The sequence below is a fragment of the Trichosurus vulpecula genome, chromosome 8 (assembly GCF_011100635.1).
Source record: "Trichosurus vulpecula isolate mTriVul1 chromosome 8, mTriVul1.pri, whole genome shotgun sequence".
NCBI classification, from domain to species: Eukaryota; Metazoa; Chordata; class Mammalia; order Diprotodontia; family Phalangeridae; genus Trichosurus; species Trichosurus vulpecula.
The window spans coordinates 110,457,209-110,476,525 of record NC_050580.1 but is presented as its reverse complement, the minus strand read 5'-3'; the positions used below and the strand labels follow the sequence as shown (position 1 = coordinate 110,476,525).

The 19,317-nt window shown below is 35.8% G+C and overlaps 1 protein-coding gene across 2 annotated transcripts in view; it reads left to right on the top strand.

Moving 5' to 3' along the window:
- The window catches only part of SLK (STE20 like kinase), a 77,512-nt gene extending 58,909 nt beyond the window's left edge, over positions 1 to 18,603 (top strand). For both annotated transcript variants that reach the window (XM_036737231.1, XM_036737232.1), the window contains 6 exons: positions 2,109 to 2,238; positions 2,863 to 2,987; positions 9,903 to 10,091; positions 11,093 to 11,218; positions 13,864 to 13,977; positions 14,877 to 18,603. In XM_036737231.1, coding sequence (XP_036593126.1) covers positions 2,109 to 2,238; positions 2,863 to 2,987; positions 9,903 to 10,091; positions 11,093 to 11,218; positions 13,864 to 13,977; positions 14,877 to 15,023 — 831 coding nt within the window. In that variant the 3' untranslated portion in view covers positions 15,024 to 18,603. The remainder of the gene's footprint in view (positions 1 to 2,108; positions 2,239 to 2,862; positions 2,988 to 9,902; positions 10,092 to 11,092; positions 11,219 to 13,863; positions 13,978 to 14,876) is intronic.
- Positions 18,604 to 19,317: the final 714 nt, after the last annotated feature.

Genomic DNA, 19,317 nt, shown 5'->3' with positions numbered 1-19,317 from the left:
CTTTTTTTTTCGGTTCCAAATGTTTTCCCTCCTTTCCACTCAGTCAGTCATTGAGAAGGCAAGAAAAACAAAACTCATTACAAAATGTACAGTCACGGAAAACAAATTTCCACATTAGTCATGTTTCTTCCCCTCCGCCCCATACAAAGAATGCTGCCATAAATATTTTTGTACATATGGGTCCTTTTTCTCTTTCTTTGATTTCTTTGGGGTATAGACCTAGTTGTTTTACTGCTAGAACATAGGGTTTACACATTTTGATAACTTTTTGGTCATAGTTCCAAATTGTTTTCTAGAATGATTAGACTAGTAGTTCATAGCTCTACCAACGGTGTATTAGAGTACCTGTTTTCCCATATCCCCTAAAGCATTTGTTATTTTTCCTTTTTGTCATCTTAACTAATTTGATGGATGTAGAGTAGTACCTCAGAGTTGTTTTAATTTGTATTTTTCTGATCAGTAGTGATTTAGAGCATTTTTTTCATAAAGCTATTGATAGTTTTTCTTCCTTTGAAAACTGACTATTCATATCCTTTAACAATTTATCAATTGTGGAATGGCTCTTATTCTTGTAAAATTTACTTAGTTCTCTATATGGTTTAGAACTGAGACCTTTGTCAGAAAACTTGCTGCAAGGATTCCCCCACCCCTAAGTTTTTAATGCTTTTCTTTTAATCTTTGTTGCATTAGCTGTGTCTGCGCAAAAACTTTTTAATTTTATGCAGTCAAAATTAATCCGTTTTACGTCCTGTGAACCTATCTCTTGTTTGGTCAGGAGCTTTTCCCCTGTCCATACATCTGACAGGTAATTTTTTTTCTCTGCTCCATTAATTTGCTTATGATATCACCTTTTATGTTTAAATCATGCACTCATTTTGAGTTTATTTTGGTATAAAGTGTGAAATGTTGGTCTAGGTCTAGTTTTTACCAATCTGCTTTCCAGTTTTCCCAACAGTTTTTGTTTGGGTTCATCAATCATAAGATGTTTTAAAAAATGCTCTTAACAGAATAGCATTAAGTCAATCACAGGGAATTAATCCTCTGCCTCAGAATCCCCATAGCATGGCAGATTTCCCTAGTGAACTTTTACTCCCCTGCCCCAGGATGGTCTAATTTTGGCTGAAACTCAGTGAATCTAGATTCTAGATTATGTCAGACTCAAACCATCCTTGATCCAAGGGATATCTGATCTAGGGGTTCATATCTATTTTCATGTGAAATAGGTAGTGGGGTATGTGTGTGTGTGTGTGTGTAGAAGGATTTGGACCCATCTCTTGGGGCTAGATCAGAAGTGGTGAGGCCTCTAAGGAAGAGATGGAGGCTTGACAGGCTTAATATAACTATTTGAATTTGCCCCCCTTTTTTTGAATACCCTCTAGCATTATCATTTATTAGTCAATCTAACAGGTCCCCAAACCTACATGATATTATAATTTAGCATAGTCTTCTTGAAGAGACTGAGTTATTTGGAATCCTCCTAAGAGCCAAAACCTTAGAATAATGTGAAATTACAGTGCTTTTCAGTTGTCGGTTGAGGGCAAGGAACCCTAAATTTTATTCTTTATTCCTAATTCTTCAGGAATGATGTGGTGGGCCTCAGATCATCAGTCTTGGCACATATCTACATGGCATCTCCATCAATAAAAAGCTAATATCTTAATATAATTAATTTCTTGCTAATCATTGCTTTCTTAGGGAAAAAATCTTTTAAAAATTTGGCTTTTTTTTTTAAAAAAAATTAGTTGTATAAACCAACTTTCTAAGAGGCATTACCTATTTTTTCTTATTTTCTGTAGTATACTTTGCATAATTTCTAGCAGTAAGGTGTTAGTGTAATAGTATACTCTGTGTAATTATTATTGTGATTGTATGTGCATTGTTCTTAGTTTTGAGTTTAGAATGATATGTATATGTATATTATAACCATCTTAATTTTCTTTCTGATTATCTAAAAATTGGATAATTAGCACATTTTAAAAATGTTGAGCATATTGTTTTTGGTGATTTGTATGATAATGATGTGGACCGCTTGTTAAACATCAATATATATAGATATACTAGTATACTCACAAAGTACTTGTTAATAGATTTTTGCATGTATCTGATAGGAACAAGAATTTGTTCAGAAGCAACAACAGGAATTAGATGGATCACTGAAGAAGATCATCCAACAACAGAAGGCAGAGTTAGCTAACATTGAGCGAGAATGCCTGAATAATAAACAACAGCTCATGAGAGGTATGTAGAAATACACAGCTTGTATGTGTAAAAGTAGTAGCTATAACGGTATTGAAAATAATTTATGGAGTAGATGGATCAACGTTGTTCTTTTCAGGGAGAAGAAATGAAAAAAAGGGAAGGGAGAAACTTTTTTTTTCTTTTTAGAAACATTGTTAGTTTTAGAATTTTTATGCAAATTGAAAACCAAGATGAAAGATTAGGTCCTTTAAAGTATCTGTTATTAGCTAGGTACAGCCAGAAACTCTCATTGGTGGTTTTGGGTTCCTTTAATATCTTATACATTTGGATATACTTCATGACTATATAATGGGATGGAAATTGAAATACTTAATTCCTCTAAACATTTATCTATTATACTTCTTTCTCATTACTTTACCTAGGTGGGATTTTGGGGAGGGCATTAGTTAACAATTCATAGAAAATTAGAATGAAATGGAAAGAAGTAATAAATTGCTATTATCTATACAGTTTTGTTAATTTAATTTTTCATTTGTACTTTAAAATATAAGTACACATAAACTACTGGAAATAGAATACATATTTTAGGTTAATATTAAAACTAGAAAGCAAGAATGTATTAGAAAAAAAAGCACATTTCTGAAAATTATTTTCCTCTCCCAGCTCGTGAAGCGGCTATTTGGGAACTTGAGGAGCGACACTTACAAGAAAAACATCAGCTCCTTAAACAACAACTCAAGGATCAGTACTTCATGCAAAGGCATCAGCTACTTAAGCGCCATGAAAAGGTAAATGAAAATATTCTTGTTCCCTTTTTTTTTGCATTATAGTGTTTTTAGGGTTTTTGAATGTTATATATAAAACCAAGGAGGAAAGGGAAGGAAACACACATTACTAAGTACCTTCGATTTGCCAGGCACTGTGTGCTAAGTGCTTTACAAATATTATCTCATTTGGTCCTTAGAGTAAACCTGAGAGGTTAGGGAGGTACTGTTATTATAACTCCATTTTACAACTGAGGAAACTGCCCAGGGTCCCGTAGCTAGTAAGTGTCTTGATTCAGCTTTGGTGTATGGTGTTTTTTTTTTTTTTAATACAGTGAATGGGTAGAGATTGGGATGGAATTATTGTGAGGAGATTGTCCTTTTTTAACATTTATGTTGATATCTTTTGTGTGTACTTCACCTTCATTTCCAACTATTACCTTTCCTTCTTGTCTGCCTATTGAGCCATCCCTTTTAACAAAGAGTGAAAAAAAAACAAGTCAGCAAAACCAAATAGAATATCAGCTGAATCTGACCAATATTCATACCCATGGTCCCCCATTTCTTCAAAGAAGGGTTCAGGGAAGTGCATTTTTTAATCTCTTTTTTGGGGACCAAGTTTTAACATTATAATTGGACAGTGTCTAGTTTTAGTTTTTTCTTTCCATTTTGATTGTTGTCATTTCTTATTCTGTTTACTTCACACTTCATACAAATTCTTCTCTGAATTGTTCATATTAATCATTTCTTGTGTACCAGCTTAGGTTTTCTCAAGGCCACATTTTAGGTTGCCTTTTTGTTGTTACTATCTTTTATCCTAACACATTTCTCTGAGGAACTGTGGAGTAGTTAACTATGTCATTATCAGGGTTGTAAAACTATGCGTCTTCAAATCATAATAATGGCAGTTAATTAAATGTATAGTTGCCTTTAGGACACATTATCTTCATTTTGCCTCATCATAGTGGCTTCTTAGACCATATGTTGTTCAAAGTAGTAAAAATGAAGACTTGTATTGAGATACCCTTAGAAAGATAATTTTAAAAATTAGTTTATTATTATTATTAATTTTAAACAACAAAAGACCAAAAATCCATTTATAATTATTTTTACTTAAAGCCTATTAACTGTGTGGCAGTAAACCAGATTATTTTGTGCCTAATTTTTGATGGTCATTATACAGGTTGGCAAAAGTAGGGAAGCAAAGACTTTGCCTTTAAGGACATTTCAGTTTGGTGGGGGAAAAACTACATTATTGAATGGCTGAGTTAAAAGAATAGCATAGAAAGGAAGTAAAGAAAAATTTAAGTTTTGTTTTCATTTCACTTCAAAAAATTCAAGATTTCATGGAAGAAAACTCTGATTTTTCGTATTTCTTAAGTATCTGTTACATGGAGGACTCCATGTTAAGTGGGCAAATTTTTTGGTATTAGATTAAAATGTAGATTTCCTATTTGTATTTGTATGGGGAGTTTCCCTGCATGGGTGTTTTTTTTTTTAAATTAAGTACATTAAATCTAAAAGCAGATAAAAATTCTTTGAGTCAAATTCACTTTTCAAAAATAAATTAAGGAAGCCCTCTATTTTTAAAAATTATTAAACCATTTTTCTTTTACAGTAGGAGTAGGACAAGGGTTAAGAAATGAATAAGGTTCTTCCCTTAAGAAGTACAATTTAGGAAGAGAATTTAAATTAGAGATATATTACATGCTGGTATGCAGTTTCAGCCCTCTGGAGTGTATAGCCTTACTACAGAAGACATAAACACAGTACCATTCATGGACAACTCCCTGTTCTCCTCTATTTTACATCTCAAACCCCTTTGATATCTTCTGTTATCCTTTCCTCCTTACTTTGATGAAGTGACCCTTTTTTTTGCCAAGACCAATCCCTGTATTTTTGGACTTGATTTCATACTCCTCTTCTGCCTTTCCCCCTCTATCTCATTTTCAGTCTTTCTATTAACTTTTTCTCTGCTACCTTACTATCTGCAAACATGCCCAAGGCTTCCCCATCCTTAAAAAGCCTTCACTTGAAGCCACCAAACTGTCATCCTTTAGCTCCTCTCCCTTTTATAGCCATACTTTTTAAATTATTTAATATATTTAGTTTTCAACATTGATTTCCACAAGATTTTGAGTTACAGATTTTTCTCCCCATTTCTACCCTCCCCCCACCCCAAGATGGCATATATTCTGGTTGCCCCTTTCCCCAGTTTGCCCTCCCTTTCACCTCACTCTCTGCCCCACCTTATCCCCTTGCCCCTTACTTTCTTGTATGGCAAGATAGATTTCTGTACCCCATTGCCTGTATATGTTATTTCCCAACTGCATGTAAAAATAACTTTTTTTTGAACATTTGTTTTTAGAACTTTGAGTTCCAAATTCTCTCCCTTCACCCACCGTCCTTGAGAAGCCAAGCAATTCATCATAGGCCACACATGTATCATTATGCAAAACACTTCCATAATAGTCATGTGAAAGACTAATTATATTTTCCTCCATCCTATCCTGTCCCCCTTTATTCAATTTTCTCCTTTGACCCTATCCCTTTTCAAAAGAGTTTGCTTTTGTCTACCTCCTCCCCCAATCCGCCCTCCCTTCTATCATCATGCCTTCTTATGCCCTTCCCCTCTACTTTCCTGTAGGGTAAGATACCCAATTGAATGTGTATATTATTCCCTCCTTAAGTCAACTCTGGTGAGAGCAAGATTCACTCATTCCCTTTCACCTGCCCCCTCTTCCCTGCCAACAGAACTGCTTTTGCTTGCCACTTTTATGTGACATAATTTACTCCTTTCTCCTCCTAATATATTCCTCTCTCAGCCCTTAGTTTTATTATTATTATTATTTTTAGATATCATCCCTTCATATTCCACTCAATCTGTGACTTCTGTCTATATATATGTATATTCCTTCAACTACCCTAATACTGAGAAAGCTCTCATGAGTTACAGATATCATTTTTCCATGTAGGAATGTAAACAAAACAATTCAGCTTTAGTGAATCCCTTATGATTTCTCTTTCCTGTTTATCTTTTCATGCTTCTCTTGATTCTAGCGTTTGAAAGTCAGATTTTCTGTTCAGCTCTGGTCTTTTCATCGAGAATGCTTGAAAGTCCTCTATTTCATTGAAAGTCAGTATTTTGCCCTGGAGTATTATACTCGGTTTTTCTGGGTAGGTGATTCTTGGTTTTAATCCTAGCTCCTTTGACCTCTGGAATATCATATTCTAAGTCATTCTATCCCTTAATGTAGAAGCTATAGATCTTGTGTTATCCTGATTGTGTTTCCACAATACTCAAATTGTTTCTTTCTGGCTGCTTGCAATATTTTCTCCTTGACCTGGGAGCTCTGGAATTTGGTGACAATATTCCTAGGAGTTTTCTTTTTGGGATCTTTTTCAAGAGGTAATTGGTGGATTCTTTTCATTTCTATTTTACCCTCTGGTTCTAGAATATCAGGGCAGTTTTCCGTGATAATTTCTTGAAAGATGATGTCTAGGCTCTTTTTTGATCTTGGCTTTCAGGTAGTCCAGTAATTTTTAAATTATTTCTCCTGGATCTATTCTCCAGGTCAGTGGTTTTTCCAGTGAGATACTTCACATTGTCTTCCATTTTTTCATTATTTTGGTTCTGTTTTATAATATCTTGATTCCTCATAAAGTCACTAGCTTCCATTTGCTTCATTCTAATTTTTAAGGTGTTATTTTCTTCTTCAGTGGTCTTTTGGACCTCCTTTTCCATTTGGCTGATTCTGCCTTTTAAGGCATTCATCTTCCCATTGGCTTTTTGGAGCTTTTTGCCATTTGGGTTAGTCTATTTTTTAAGGTGTTATTTTCTTCAGTATTTTTTGGGGTCTCCTTTAGCAAGTCATTGACTTATTTTTCACGAATTTCTTGCATGACTCTCATTTCTCTTCCTAATTTTTCTTCCACTTTTCTTACTTGATTTTCCAAATCCTTTTGGAGCTCTTCCATGGCCTGAGACCAGTTCATATTTTTCTTGGAGGCTTTTGATGTTGGCTCTTTGACTTTGTTGACTTCTTCTGGCTGTATGTTTTGATCTTCTTTGTCACGAGAAAAAGGTTCTGTAGTCTGAGTCTGAGTCCTTTTACACTGCTTGCTCATCTTCCCACCCAGTTACTTGACTTTTGAGGTTTTTGTCAGGGTGTGATTGCTTTCAGAGAGGAGAGTGCTTTGTCCCAAGCTTCAGGGGTTTTGCGCTGCTGCTTTCAGAGCTATTTCTATTCTGTGGAGGTATGATATTCCTCTCCTGGCCTGTGCTCTGGCCTGTGAGTATGAGCCCTCCTTTTTCCTGTGTAACTACCAGGACTCCCTCTCCACAGTCACCACAAACTCTGCCACACCAGCGTTCCTCATCCCCCAAGAACTGCCAACCAGGAGTGTGACCCAGATCCAGGCAGGGCAAAGCAAGAGAACCCTGCCTCTGTACCAGCAAAGCCATCCCTGTGTTCCTGCTCTGATCACCCGCCTGATTCCTTCCACTGGATGGGCTTGGGGACCAGAAGCAGCTGCAGCTGCTTGGAGCTCTGGAAGCAGCCACTGGAACTTCCTGCTGCTGCTGCTGTGCCACCTCTGCTGCCCCCAGAGTGGGGCCGGACCATGTACTTCTCTCACTTAGATCCAGCAGTTTTCCCACTGACCTGCCTTGTTGTCATTGGCGTTTGTGGGTTGAGATGTCTGGTAATTGCCGCAGCTCAGTGATTCAGGGCCCTGAGGCCTCCTCCGCCTGGTCTACTCCTGGTGCAGGCTCCGCTCTCAGCATGGTGCGATAAACCCTTACCAGCGACCATCCAGGCTGTCTTGGGCTGGAGACTTGTTTCCCTCTGTTATTTCATGGGTTCCATAGCTCTCGAATTTGTTTAGAGCCACTTTTTACAGGTGTTTGGAGGGGTTTGGGGGAGAGCTTAAGTGAGTCCCTGTTTTCAAGCAGCCATCTTGGTTCCGCCCCTCCAAACTTTTTTATTTTTAAAGTGGTTGTTGCTTATTGCTTCCACTTCTCCTCTCATTTCTCACCCCATGCCGTCTGGCTTTCTAACTGAAACTACTCTTTTGAAGATTACCAGTGAGCTCTTAATTACAAAATCTGATGGTCTTTTCTCATTTCTCATGCTTCTTGGCTTCTCCGCACTGTTTGAGACATTTGACTAGTCTTTTCTCCATGGGTTTTTAATGACACTGCTCTTGTAGAACTTGTCATACTTTTCTGGCTGTTCCTTCTCAGTTTTCTTTTGCTGGATCATTATCCATATTCAATTTTGATCTCTATGTAGATGACTGCCAGATTTCTATATCCACCTCTAGTCTCTCCCTTGAGCTCCAGTCCTGTGTCATGTGTTGAACATTTTCAACTGGATGTCCAAAAGGAAGCTTAAACTGATGTCCAAGGCAGTAATTATTATATTTATTCCTCTTGCCCTCTGCTTCACAATTTCTCTTGAAGGGCCTACTATCCTTCTACTCACTGAAGTTTGCAGCCTCTCTGTCATCCTCTCCCTTCAATCAGTTGTCAGGTCCTTTTGATTCTACTTGCACAACATCTCGTATCTACTTCTTTCTCAGTCCTCATCTCTCAGCAGGACTATTGCAGCAGCCTTCTCATTTGTCTCTAGCTTCTTTCCTTTTCCTATCTTCAGTACAACTGCTAGAATGATATTCAAGGCTCAGCTTAAGTGCTGTCTCATCTTTGAGGATTATTCCTGTTCTCTTGCCCCCTTAGTTGCTAGTGCCCTTTATCTTCTAAAACTATTTTGAATTTACTTTGTATGTACTTTGTAATTACTTACCTCCATTCGTTTTCTACCTTCACCTTTTCCAGAATGTTAGATGCTGGCGGGCAAAGCCACTTCTGTCTTTTTATTTTTGTCTCCAGTCCCTAGCACACTAGGCACTGTACACTTATGAGTTGCACAAAGTCCTGTTGAGTGAGTAGCTCAGAAGCAGGAAGGGAATAAACATTTATATAACACATGTTATGTGCCAGGCACTGTGCTAAATACTTTACAAATGTTACCTCATTTAATCCTCACAACAACCCTATGAAGTAGGTGCTGTTAGTAATTCCATTTTATAGTTGAAGAAACTGAGGCAAACCGGGCTTAAAGTAACTTGCCCAGACACATAGTGTCTGAGATCAGATTTGACAAACTACAGTCTTTCTGACTCCAGGCTCAGTGTTGTATCCACTGTATTGTGTAGCTGCCTTGAGGGAAGGAATCCTTTCTCTTGGGAATGAATGAGAAGAAGAGAAATTGATAATCATATCAGGATCTCGAAGAATGGTTAGGATTTTGATAGAGTTCTGATGATTCTAGATGGCTGAGAAGACAGGAAACTGAAGATGTAGAGACATCATGAATCATCACATGTTTGCAGAATGGCAAATAGATTACTTTGGCTGTAGCATAGTGTATAGAGGAATAGTGAGGATGTGGCTATGTATAAAGATGGCCTCAGACCGTATTGTAGAGCATCTTGAATTCCAGGCCACCAAGTTTTGAACTTCATCCACTACATAACAAGGAACCATTGAAGTTTATGAACAGGAGAGTGACATGTTTATGTTTCTTTAGCAAAATTAATCTGTTGGTAAATTGCAAGATGGATTGAAAGAGGAGAGAAATCTCAGATACCATTTGTTTGATATAATTTATTAAACTGTAACACTTGTGAGACAAAGGCAAATTAAATGGGCACAAATGTAATTCTGACTGTATAATTTTAAGAACTATTCAGTGGAAATATAAAAGAATATCTAATTTAAATTTTAATATGTTCATAGAATTATAGGCATATTGTTTTTATCTATACATGTTTAAGGATGTAGCTTCTAAAAGATACTATGTGAATAGTAAGTGCCTAAAATTAAAGTAGCTATATTATTTCTGTATCAGTAGATTATATTTGAAACTCTTGTAGGAAACTGAACAAATGCAGCGATATAATCAACGGCTCATCGAAGAGTTAAAAAACAGACATACTCAAGAAAGAGCAAGACTACCCAAGATCCAGCGTAGCGAAGCCAAGACTCGGATGGCCATGTTTAAGAAGAGTTTGAGAATCAATTCAACAGGCACTCCAGACCAGGACCGTGACAAAGTTAAACAGGCAAGGAGCTAATAAATTACTTGCTTCAAATAGGTTTTTAAAAATTTAAATTAGTTTTGAAAGGCAAATGATAGTATTATTGATACAAATTTAACCACTACCTTTAGCCTAATGAGATACACAGTCAAAATCAGGATAGATGTAAGGCTATAATCAACTTCTTGGGGCTGGTGCTATCCAAAGAAGGGTGCCACTAACCCCCCACCCCTCATCCCAGACCTAGAACTAGATTGATCTCAACTGTAAGTCCAGGAATTACGTTAGAACTATACTTAACCTGGGGAGTAGTGATAAAGCTGTACTAAGCTGCTTAAATTTAAATTGATACTATTGAAAGAACTTACTACTGCATTTCTCATCTGTGCACCTACTTAGGCCCCATAGCAGTTAGGAGGATGCGGGACATATAATCAGAAGATCCCCAAAGCCTTGATGTGTAGGAAAAAACTGTGAAGAGTTATTTCCAGACTGAATCCTGCTTTACAGTTGAGAAGCAAAATTTTCATCATTGTTCTCATAGCGTGAAGCTGTGGTAAAGGAACCAGTGAATCAGAATAAATTCGAAGTGCTAACTTAGTGAAGACTCACATGTCTTCTCATTTATTTTCTTTCCATCTGGAACTTTATAAGCCATTACATTAAATTTGGTCTTGTATCTTCCAGATATTTTGATCATAGGGCTAAGTCAGGAGGAGACTCCATTCTATTCTCCTCAGGCTTCGTGAGGGAAGAACCAGGAGTTTAGGTATGGGTTTTCTTTTCCTTCCTGCTTTAGAGGCGGAAGCTTGGAAAACCTCTATAGCTCATTTCTAACACTTAGGTATATCGACAAAATAGATTTTTGTAAGTCTGAAAATAAATTAGTTTATACTTTTGATTACCTTTAGTTTATTGTAACTTAAAATTTTCAACTGAAACTATTATGTTAAAATCCTTAAATAGACACTCAATAAATTAAGATGCTTATCAACCCCTATTTTGCCCCCTGGCTTGTTTGTTAGTTTGCTGCTCAAGAAGAAAAGAGACAGAAAAATGAAAGGATGGCTCAGCATCAAAAACATGAAAATCAGATGCGGGACCTTCAGTTGCAGTGCGAAGCTAATGTCCGAGAACTACATCAACTACAGGTTAGCTGTACAAGCTCCAAAACAAAAGGAGTTCATGATATTTAATCACCCATTTATACAGAGCATCTTTCAGCATCACATTGCCTAACAGCAAAATAATAATTAAGGAATTCTTAAAATTTTAAAATAAGCCTTAATTGTCTGATTTCTCTGTTCAGTAGCATTGTGTTTTTTAAATTTTTTTTTACCCTATATTTTCCTTTTTAGAAATTTCATGTATTTATTTATTTATTTTTAAGCAACATTCAGTTCCTCAAGTTTTTGAGTTTCAAATTTTCTCCCCCTCCATCTCCTCACCCCTCCCCAACCAAGACAGCATGCAGTCTGATGTAGGCTCTACATATACCTCCACACCAAACATATTTTCACAATACTCAAGTTGTAAAGAAGAGTTTTAACTAATGGAACGAACCATGAAAAAGAAGAAACAAAACAGAAACAAAAAAAAGAGAGCAAATAGTTTGTTTTAATCTTCATTCAGACTCCTATGATTCTTTTTCTGGATGTAAATTGCTTTTTCCATCATGAGTCTTTTGGAGTTGTCTTAGAACCTTGCATTGCTGAGAAGAGTCAAGTCTATCGGAGTTAGTCATCAGAGATATAATGTGTCTATAATTGTGTATAATGTTCTCCTGGTTCTGCTCCCCTCACTCAGCATCAGTTCATATAAATCTTTCCATGTTATTATGAAGTCTGTTTGCTCCTCCTTTCTTGTAGCACAATAGTATTTCATTACATTCACATACCACAACTTGTTTAGCCATTCTCCAATTGATGGGCATCCCCTTGATTTCCAATTCTTTGCCACCACAAAATTGCTGCTATAAATATTTTTGTACATAAGAGTCCATTTCCCGCTTGTGTGATCTCTTTGACATTGTGTTTTTAATATATTGTATCTCAGAGAAGACACAACATAATTCAGAATTGAAGCAGCCAGAACCATTGTTGTACTTTTAAATACAAATTTCTCTGTATGTCATCTTAATAGGAATTCATTTATTCCTGTATTCTTGAATAAGGTGATCAGAGATATTCTTAGGGATATAGTTTCTTAAGCTCCTAAGGGGCACTTTACAGAAGATCCTCTTTGATTCTGACATTGAGCATGCAGCCGTTATACCACATTGCCTGAGATTTATCGTTCTTGCAATGAGTTATGCCTGTTGTAGGCATCCAGTAAACATTGAGTTGAATTGGTTTACAGTGGTTACTGATTTTAGCATCTGTTTTTCGTGGTAAAACATATATAAAACTGCCTTCTAAATTCTTAGATAAGTTTGTAAGTAAATTTTCTAATGGAATAAGAAAAAGAAGAAGAAGAAGTAGAATTTACTCATTCCATGTTACCTCTATAATATACTAAATAACTGATTTGGCTTTTAAGCCAGAAAAACTTTAATTTAGGTCAGGTTTCATTTTCTGAATCTTGATGAACATTTTAAAAGAAATTTTAACATCTGTCAGTGTCTGATGTCCAAACTTGAATTAGTAATCGATTTTTGAAAATACGATTGTGGAAACGTAACAACAGTGTTGCTAGTAGCTACTATTTAAGACCAACAACAAGAGCACATAGAAGGGCTGCCAACACAGGTTCTTTGATCTTTTTTTTAAGAAAAGCAACTTTAAGGGGTTAACAGTCTCAGTTTAATTAAACATACGTATATCGTTCACTTAGTTCAGGGGGAAAAGATCATCCTCCTGAACTTCAGGGCAAACACAAACAGAAATTACAAGCATACATTATAAACAGAGCAAATGACGCAAACCAGTCTATCCACATTAATACATTGTTACCAGAGAAGCACCAACATCTATCTGTCTGGGTTACAAAGCCGGGGTGGGGGGAGGGTTGTTTCAAAGGCTTGCCCAGAGTCTTGTCACTCTTTCAATGAGTGTACCCTCAAAAGTGAAACGCTGACCTTCCAGTACATATACTCTGTTCAGTACCCTGAAGGCTCAAGGTTCACCATTTAGGGTGTGAGAAACCAGAGTGTGGGAAAGCACCACACCATATACAAATCAATGACTCTCTACTGCCCCAGTGCTGAGAAGCATTTGCCCCATTCAAACAAAGGCCAGACTCATCAAAGGCACTTGATAGCAAAAAATCCTGCCCTGATTACCATTACAGATAACCTATCGTTAAAAAATATTCATAACTTCTCTTTATGAAGTTGCAAAATAATGGAAACAACCTATTGGACAATGACTAGATTACGGCTGAATAAATTCTGGCATATTAGTATGATAGAATATTATCGCACTATAAAATGATAAATAACAAGCATACATAGAATTTGGAAAAACCTATATGAAGGAATTGGAAGTGTGATTAGTTGACTACAGTTCCATTTTTTTAAAGGAAGAAAAAAGGCTGCAAAGTCAAAAGAAGAACTTCAGCTAGACTGGGAAAGGGATAATGAACAAAGCATTTTTTCCCCACTTGTTTGTTAATAATTCATTTGGTTCCACTTTACTTAAATGTTAAGGGTTGTATGTTAAATTTACTGATTTATCTGATTACATTTTTAGTGATTACTAAATTTATAAGTTTTTAAAGAAATAATTTTGTTCCCAGAAAAATTTACTGAGATGAATTAGTGTTATTTATACCTATATATTTTTTTCTGTATTTTCAGAATGAAAAATGCCATCTGTTGGTTGAACATGAGACTCAGAAACTAAAGGAGTTAGATGAGGAACATGGCCAAGAACTAAAAGAGTGGAGAGAAAAATTGAGACCCAGGAAAAAGGTAACTTGAAAAAAAAGAGATTAAAAGGCATTATCCCAAATCTGTACAATTTAGTACAACAAATGTTGAAGTCAAATTAGTAGCAGATTGATTACAGAATATAAGAATCTTAAAATGTGGCTCATTAACTTTTTTGTTTACTTTGCTTTATTCTTCCAAGAACTTATCACATTGCTATTTTTAAAACATAACCCAATTTAGCTAGCATATTTTGGTAGGTATTTATATAGTCTTTATTCAAATGTATTTTCATAAGAATTTAATAATTTCTTGATACACTAGAATTTTCCATATGTATTCCCTTAGCCTGAAAATGAAATATGTGAAGACTCCAGACATTGAGTCTTCCATCATTATTTAATTAGAACAGCCTTAAATTAAATGTATTTGTAATTTTTTAATTGGAAAGTGGTTTTCTGTGGTGATCAGATTTGTTACTACTTTGGGGTTATGATATTACATAAAGTTAGGTGGATTGGAGTTAGGCATATGGGGAAACTTGCTGTTACGGAATGATGCCTGGTAGCCAGTTCCATACTCTCCAGAGCCAATTCAGGAATAGGGAAAGTGGTCAAACTTAGCTTGCCAATGTGAGTAAAAAGTTGCTTGCTATTTTTTCTGGGTTCCTAATTCAGAGCAAGAAAGCAATAATACTCTATGTTCTCTGGAGATTCCAGAGTGACCGATGTTTCTTTTGTCCTCAACCTGAGGCAGTGGTGGACAGCAGCAGAAGGCTTCAGGACTTGGAGGGACGGGACTGGAAATGTTCTGAGGCTGAAACAACTTTTGCTATTATTGAGAGCAAATGCTTTTTAAAATCACATTAGATGACAATTTTTTTTTTCTTCTCTCTACCCCACTCCTTATTCTTTCATCCCCCACCCTCCCTCCTCCCTCAGACACTAGAAGAAGAGTTTGCAAGGAAGCTTCAAGAACAAGAAGTATTCTTTAAAATGACTGGGGAGTCTGAATGCCTTAACCCTTCAACCCAGAGTCGCATCTCCAAATTCTATCCAATTCCTAGTCTGCACTCCACTGGATCATAACTCCAGAGAGTGTGATTGGGTTGGTCTTTGTTTTTTAAATTTGCTTCTCTCCATCTTTTGCCACACTAAAATATACAACTTATACCAGAGAGTTCATGAAGACAATCGTCTGCATCACTGTTTAAGTGGGCTTTTGTGATTTGCTTTACTGGAAGTGTAATGGCAGAGGTAGAGAAGGTAACTAGGGCAGACACTGATTGCTCTGTGTTAGGCAGTGTGGTGTCTTAGTTATTTCTTAAGGTGTTTTTTTATATTAAACTAAAAAACATCTTTATTATTTAGACATTAAAAACATTGTTAATTAATATCTTTTTAACTGAACTTAATTCTCAATGTTGACTGAATTCCACAGTTGAAACTCCACTATATAGAGTTTGGAATTTCTTGTGGTGAATCAGCTTTCACAAAAAAAGGACACGTAAATTATTCAGTGTGTTTGTTTAATAAAAGAATTTATTATGTTTTTATCCTTAAATTCAGTAACACAAACCCTTTTGAAAGAGAAAATTTTTTCAGCAGTTTGTCTGAACTAACTATATTACAGATATTCAGTCTAATAAGTAAAGGTGCTTTCATTAATATAGTGCCTGAAATATGTAAATTTGTTCACTTCTAAAACAGGATTTTCTTTTCTGGTTGAGAGTAGAGAGAGAAAAATACCCATAACATTAAAGTTACCATTTTAAAAATCTTGCTGCTACTACATTTGTCAGAAATTCTCATTCGAAAATATTTTGCACTAAAATACATAAAGATGAAAAAACCCTACCAAGAGTTCATTACTCTTAGAAATTTGGAAGTTCTACAAACTGATATGAGTGCAGATTGAGTAGTTACATTTTAGTTTAATGGGGACAACCCGTATTCTTTAATATATTTGGGCTAATTAAAATGGCTTCTCCCCCATCTTACCAAAGTCTTCATTTAAAACTCTCTTAGAGACTCAGAGACTCTGAATTATATTTATAAACATAGTGAACAAAAGTAATCTAAAAAATATTTGAAGACTTTCAGAATATTCAAAAAAATTTAAGGTAAATATTTAGACCAGTGTTTTTAGATTTGCTTTTTTTGTGTTTTGAAATTTGGTTGCTTACATGTTACAATTTGATTTTGTCTTAAGTTGATAGATGTGTTAAATTATTTACTTTGATTTGCAGTGGGTAAAGTCACACTTTTATCATGTAGTTTGTGATAAGCATAGCTATTAAAGAATTATTCAGTCAGTTCTTTTGAGGGTTGGAATTTCAAGTATGAGTCATATCATGACAGTATTATAAACTGTACTATGGTATGTGAAAGACAAATGATACTTGCTTTCTGTCATTTGAAACCCACTGTCTTGGTACCCAGTTTTAAAAGATCTATTTTCTGTCTTGCTGGTTTGTATTAAATGGGAGGCTGGTGGAACTCCTAAGAGTGTAATTTCCTTTAAACACTGCTGAGTTGAGAAAAAGAAATGTAAATAACAATTTCATTCTCTTGAAGTTGATTGAAAAACTTTGAATGCTGAAGCTTTCTCTGTCAGTCGTTTAAATGATTGAAAAATGCATGTTAAATTTTAATTTTGTAATTAATGTTTTTGATAAGCATAATTTACTTGGACTACTTTATAGTTAGCCTTAATTTCTGGCCAAGTTTTTTTTTAAAGTACGTATATATATACATATATATATATATAAATATATCATGTACTGGCTGTAAATTCACACACCATCATCACTCAAATGTGTTGTTGTATGCAGAACTCTTTTAAATAGCTTATTCTCAAATGCTGGGATGAAAAATGTTTTGGAAGGCCTTTTTAAGCTACATCTTTATGAAAGTAATTAATATGCATTAAAAATGGAAATGGTTTATATTATTATCATAAAAATATTACAGTATCATGATGCCCAATGGATTCAATGATTTATTTGAATTGGGAATGGTAAGAGGTAGAGGAGGAAAATGGATGTGTTCACATTCCACTTTTTCCTTGGAAAATAACAGTTCACTGACTTTTTGCATTTACTCTTTTCTCAGCAGAGGACATTGGTGTTCTCATTCTTTAATTGATAGTCCATGTGCTAAGTATGTTGGGAACATAACTACTTTCCTCCAAATATTTGATAACTTTCTACACCCTTGAAGTTGCATGTTTATATTGCTGAAAAAGGAGATCAGGCCAAGATTATGATGGTTGGTTGATACCTTAGGTAAGTTTGATTGTTAGAAAGCACTATCCTGATTGCACTGCCTTTGTTTTGCATCTCCCTTTCAGCTAGATTCAGTGTTCCAGAATGACCTCTGCCTTAAAGAATGACCATTTTCCAAAAGGGTGGAGAAAAAATGGAGAATTACGTATTGGAAACAAAACTTAATTTCAAAATGAAGACTGATAGATCCTTTTAAAAATGTTTTATTGTGAAAAATTAAAATAGAACACTTATCTGCTCACCCATTGTTAGGCTTCAGCCATGAAGGTTCATTTTTTTTTTCCCATTCAAATAAAAGGGATTTTTTTTTCCTGTGAGGAAAGGAGTTCTTGGGAGCTTCAGTGTGTAGTCATAACCATTCTTGGCTTGTTTCCTATGATGCTGTGGCAGAACATGCAACGAAACCCATTAAAGAGAGTCATAATGTATACATCTGAAACATCCTTCATTTTTTTCCTGTGTGTTATAGATACACACTCCTAATGTTCTCAGATAGGTATAACTCAGAAAGCTAGGTGTGCCAGATTTCTTTTTCCTAGCCCTTTTGATCCATAGCTGGGATGCAAATTGCTAAATTAAATTATGCTCACTTAAATTTGTGAATAAGCTTTTTCTTACCCTTTTCTGTGGGTCCTGGGGAGGCCACAAGTTGGGTAAACAGAAAATTCAGCTTGCTTCCATTGAGCTGATATGATGATCTCCCTGTAACCTGTGACAGGTTAAGCTGAATTTCAATTAAACAGAAACCAGAACCACAGCTACCTCTAAGAAGTAGTGTTTTCCTCAAGCACAAAAACGCTCAGGCATACTAGGCCCATTTCATTGTAGGGTCTCCAATTTTGTAAGCATCAGCAAGTTTTAGAACTGCCTTTTCTAATCTCCCAAACCCACTTTAGCTAATAGCTCTCTCCCAGACCATACAGTGCTTAGTAGAGAAAGTTCTTCTGAAAGAGCCAAATACAGTCAAATTATTAGGTAGACAAGGATATGCTTAAAAGAAAATCTAGAACTGAGAGGGGAAGTTAGTTCTAGTTCTAAGGGTGAAAATCAGCTCTTTTTGGGTAAAAGGTATTTTGCAGGAAATGGAATGTCTTATGAAAAGCCACTCTGACGAAGGCCCAACAACCGAACACCTGTCTTGTTGCCATGGTTGCAGTGGTGTTGCTCTAGCTTTAAAGTTCTGCTCCTGAGCTTGAGGCAGAATATTGTGTCAGTTTCAATGTAGGCCGCTGTAGGTGATGCTTTTCTGACTTGCAATGTCATGGCTCCACAAGTTTTTCAGAAAGAACTCTTGTTTCAGTTTGTGCCTCTTGTCTACTGGAGAGCAAATGTCTTTGAAGTTGTGGGATTGACACACTAAAATAAAGTCATTTCTTAAACTATTTGGGGGAAGCAGTGTTTTGTTAAGAATCTTGTTGATTGGATTGTCCTGTTTATAACTGGCTGTTTTGTTCTTTTTTGCAACTATTGATGAACTTACGGTCCATCGAGTTTTTTCTCCTTTGTGCATTGGCTTTCCTATACATCATGCCTCTGGCCTTCTGTGACTAACACTAAGCCTTCACTGTGTCTGTTATGTGTATGTATGCATAAACATATGCATACACACACACACACATAAGCTGTGTGACTTTTCTTGGTAAGTGGTGTGATATCAGTGTCACAGATGTGCAAGTTATTAGAGCTAGAACCAAAGGATCTTAGAGATAATCTAGTCAAGTCCTTTAAATTGAGGCAGTCGAATTGAAGTCAATAGTCAATAAACATTTATTATGTGCCAAGCACTGTTCTATGCCACTTGGAACAGGTCACTGTAACAACAGTGCTACTTGCCACTACTGTGGCTGTTAGACCAATAACACCAGCAGACAGGAGGGCTGCTAGCACAGGTTCTTTGATCTACTTTTCTAAGGAAAGCAACTTTAAGGGGTTTACAGTCTCACTTTAATTAAACATACATATATCATTCACTTAGTTCAGGGGAAAAAGTCAGCATCCTGAACTAAAGAAAAAAAACAAACAAATTACAAGCAGAAATTATATAAACAGAGCAAAATAACACAAATCAGCAGATAGGCTTCTAGCTGTCTGTCCAA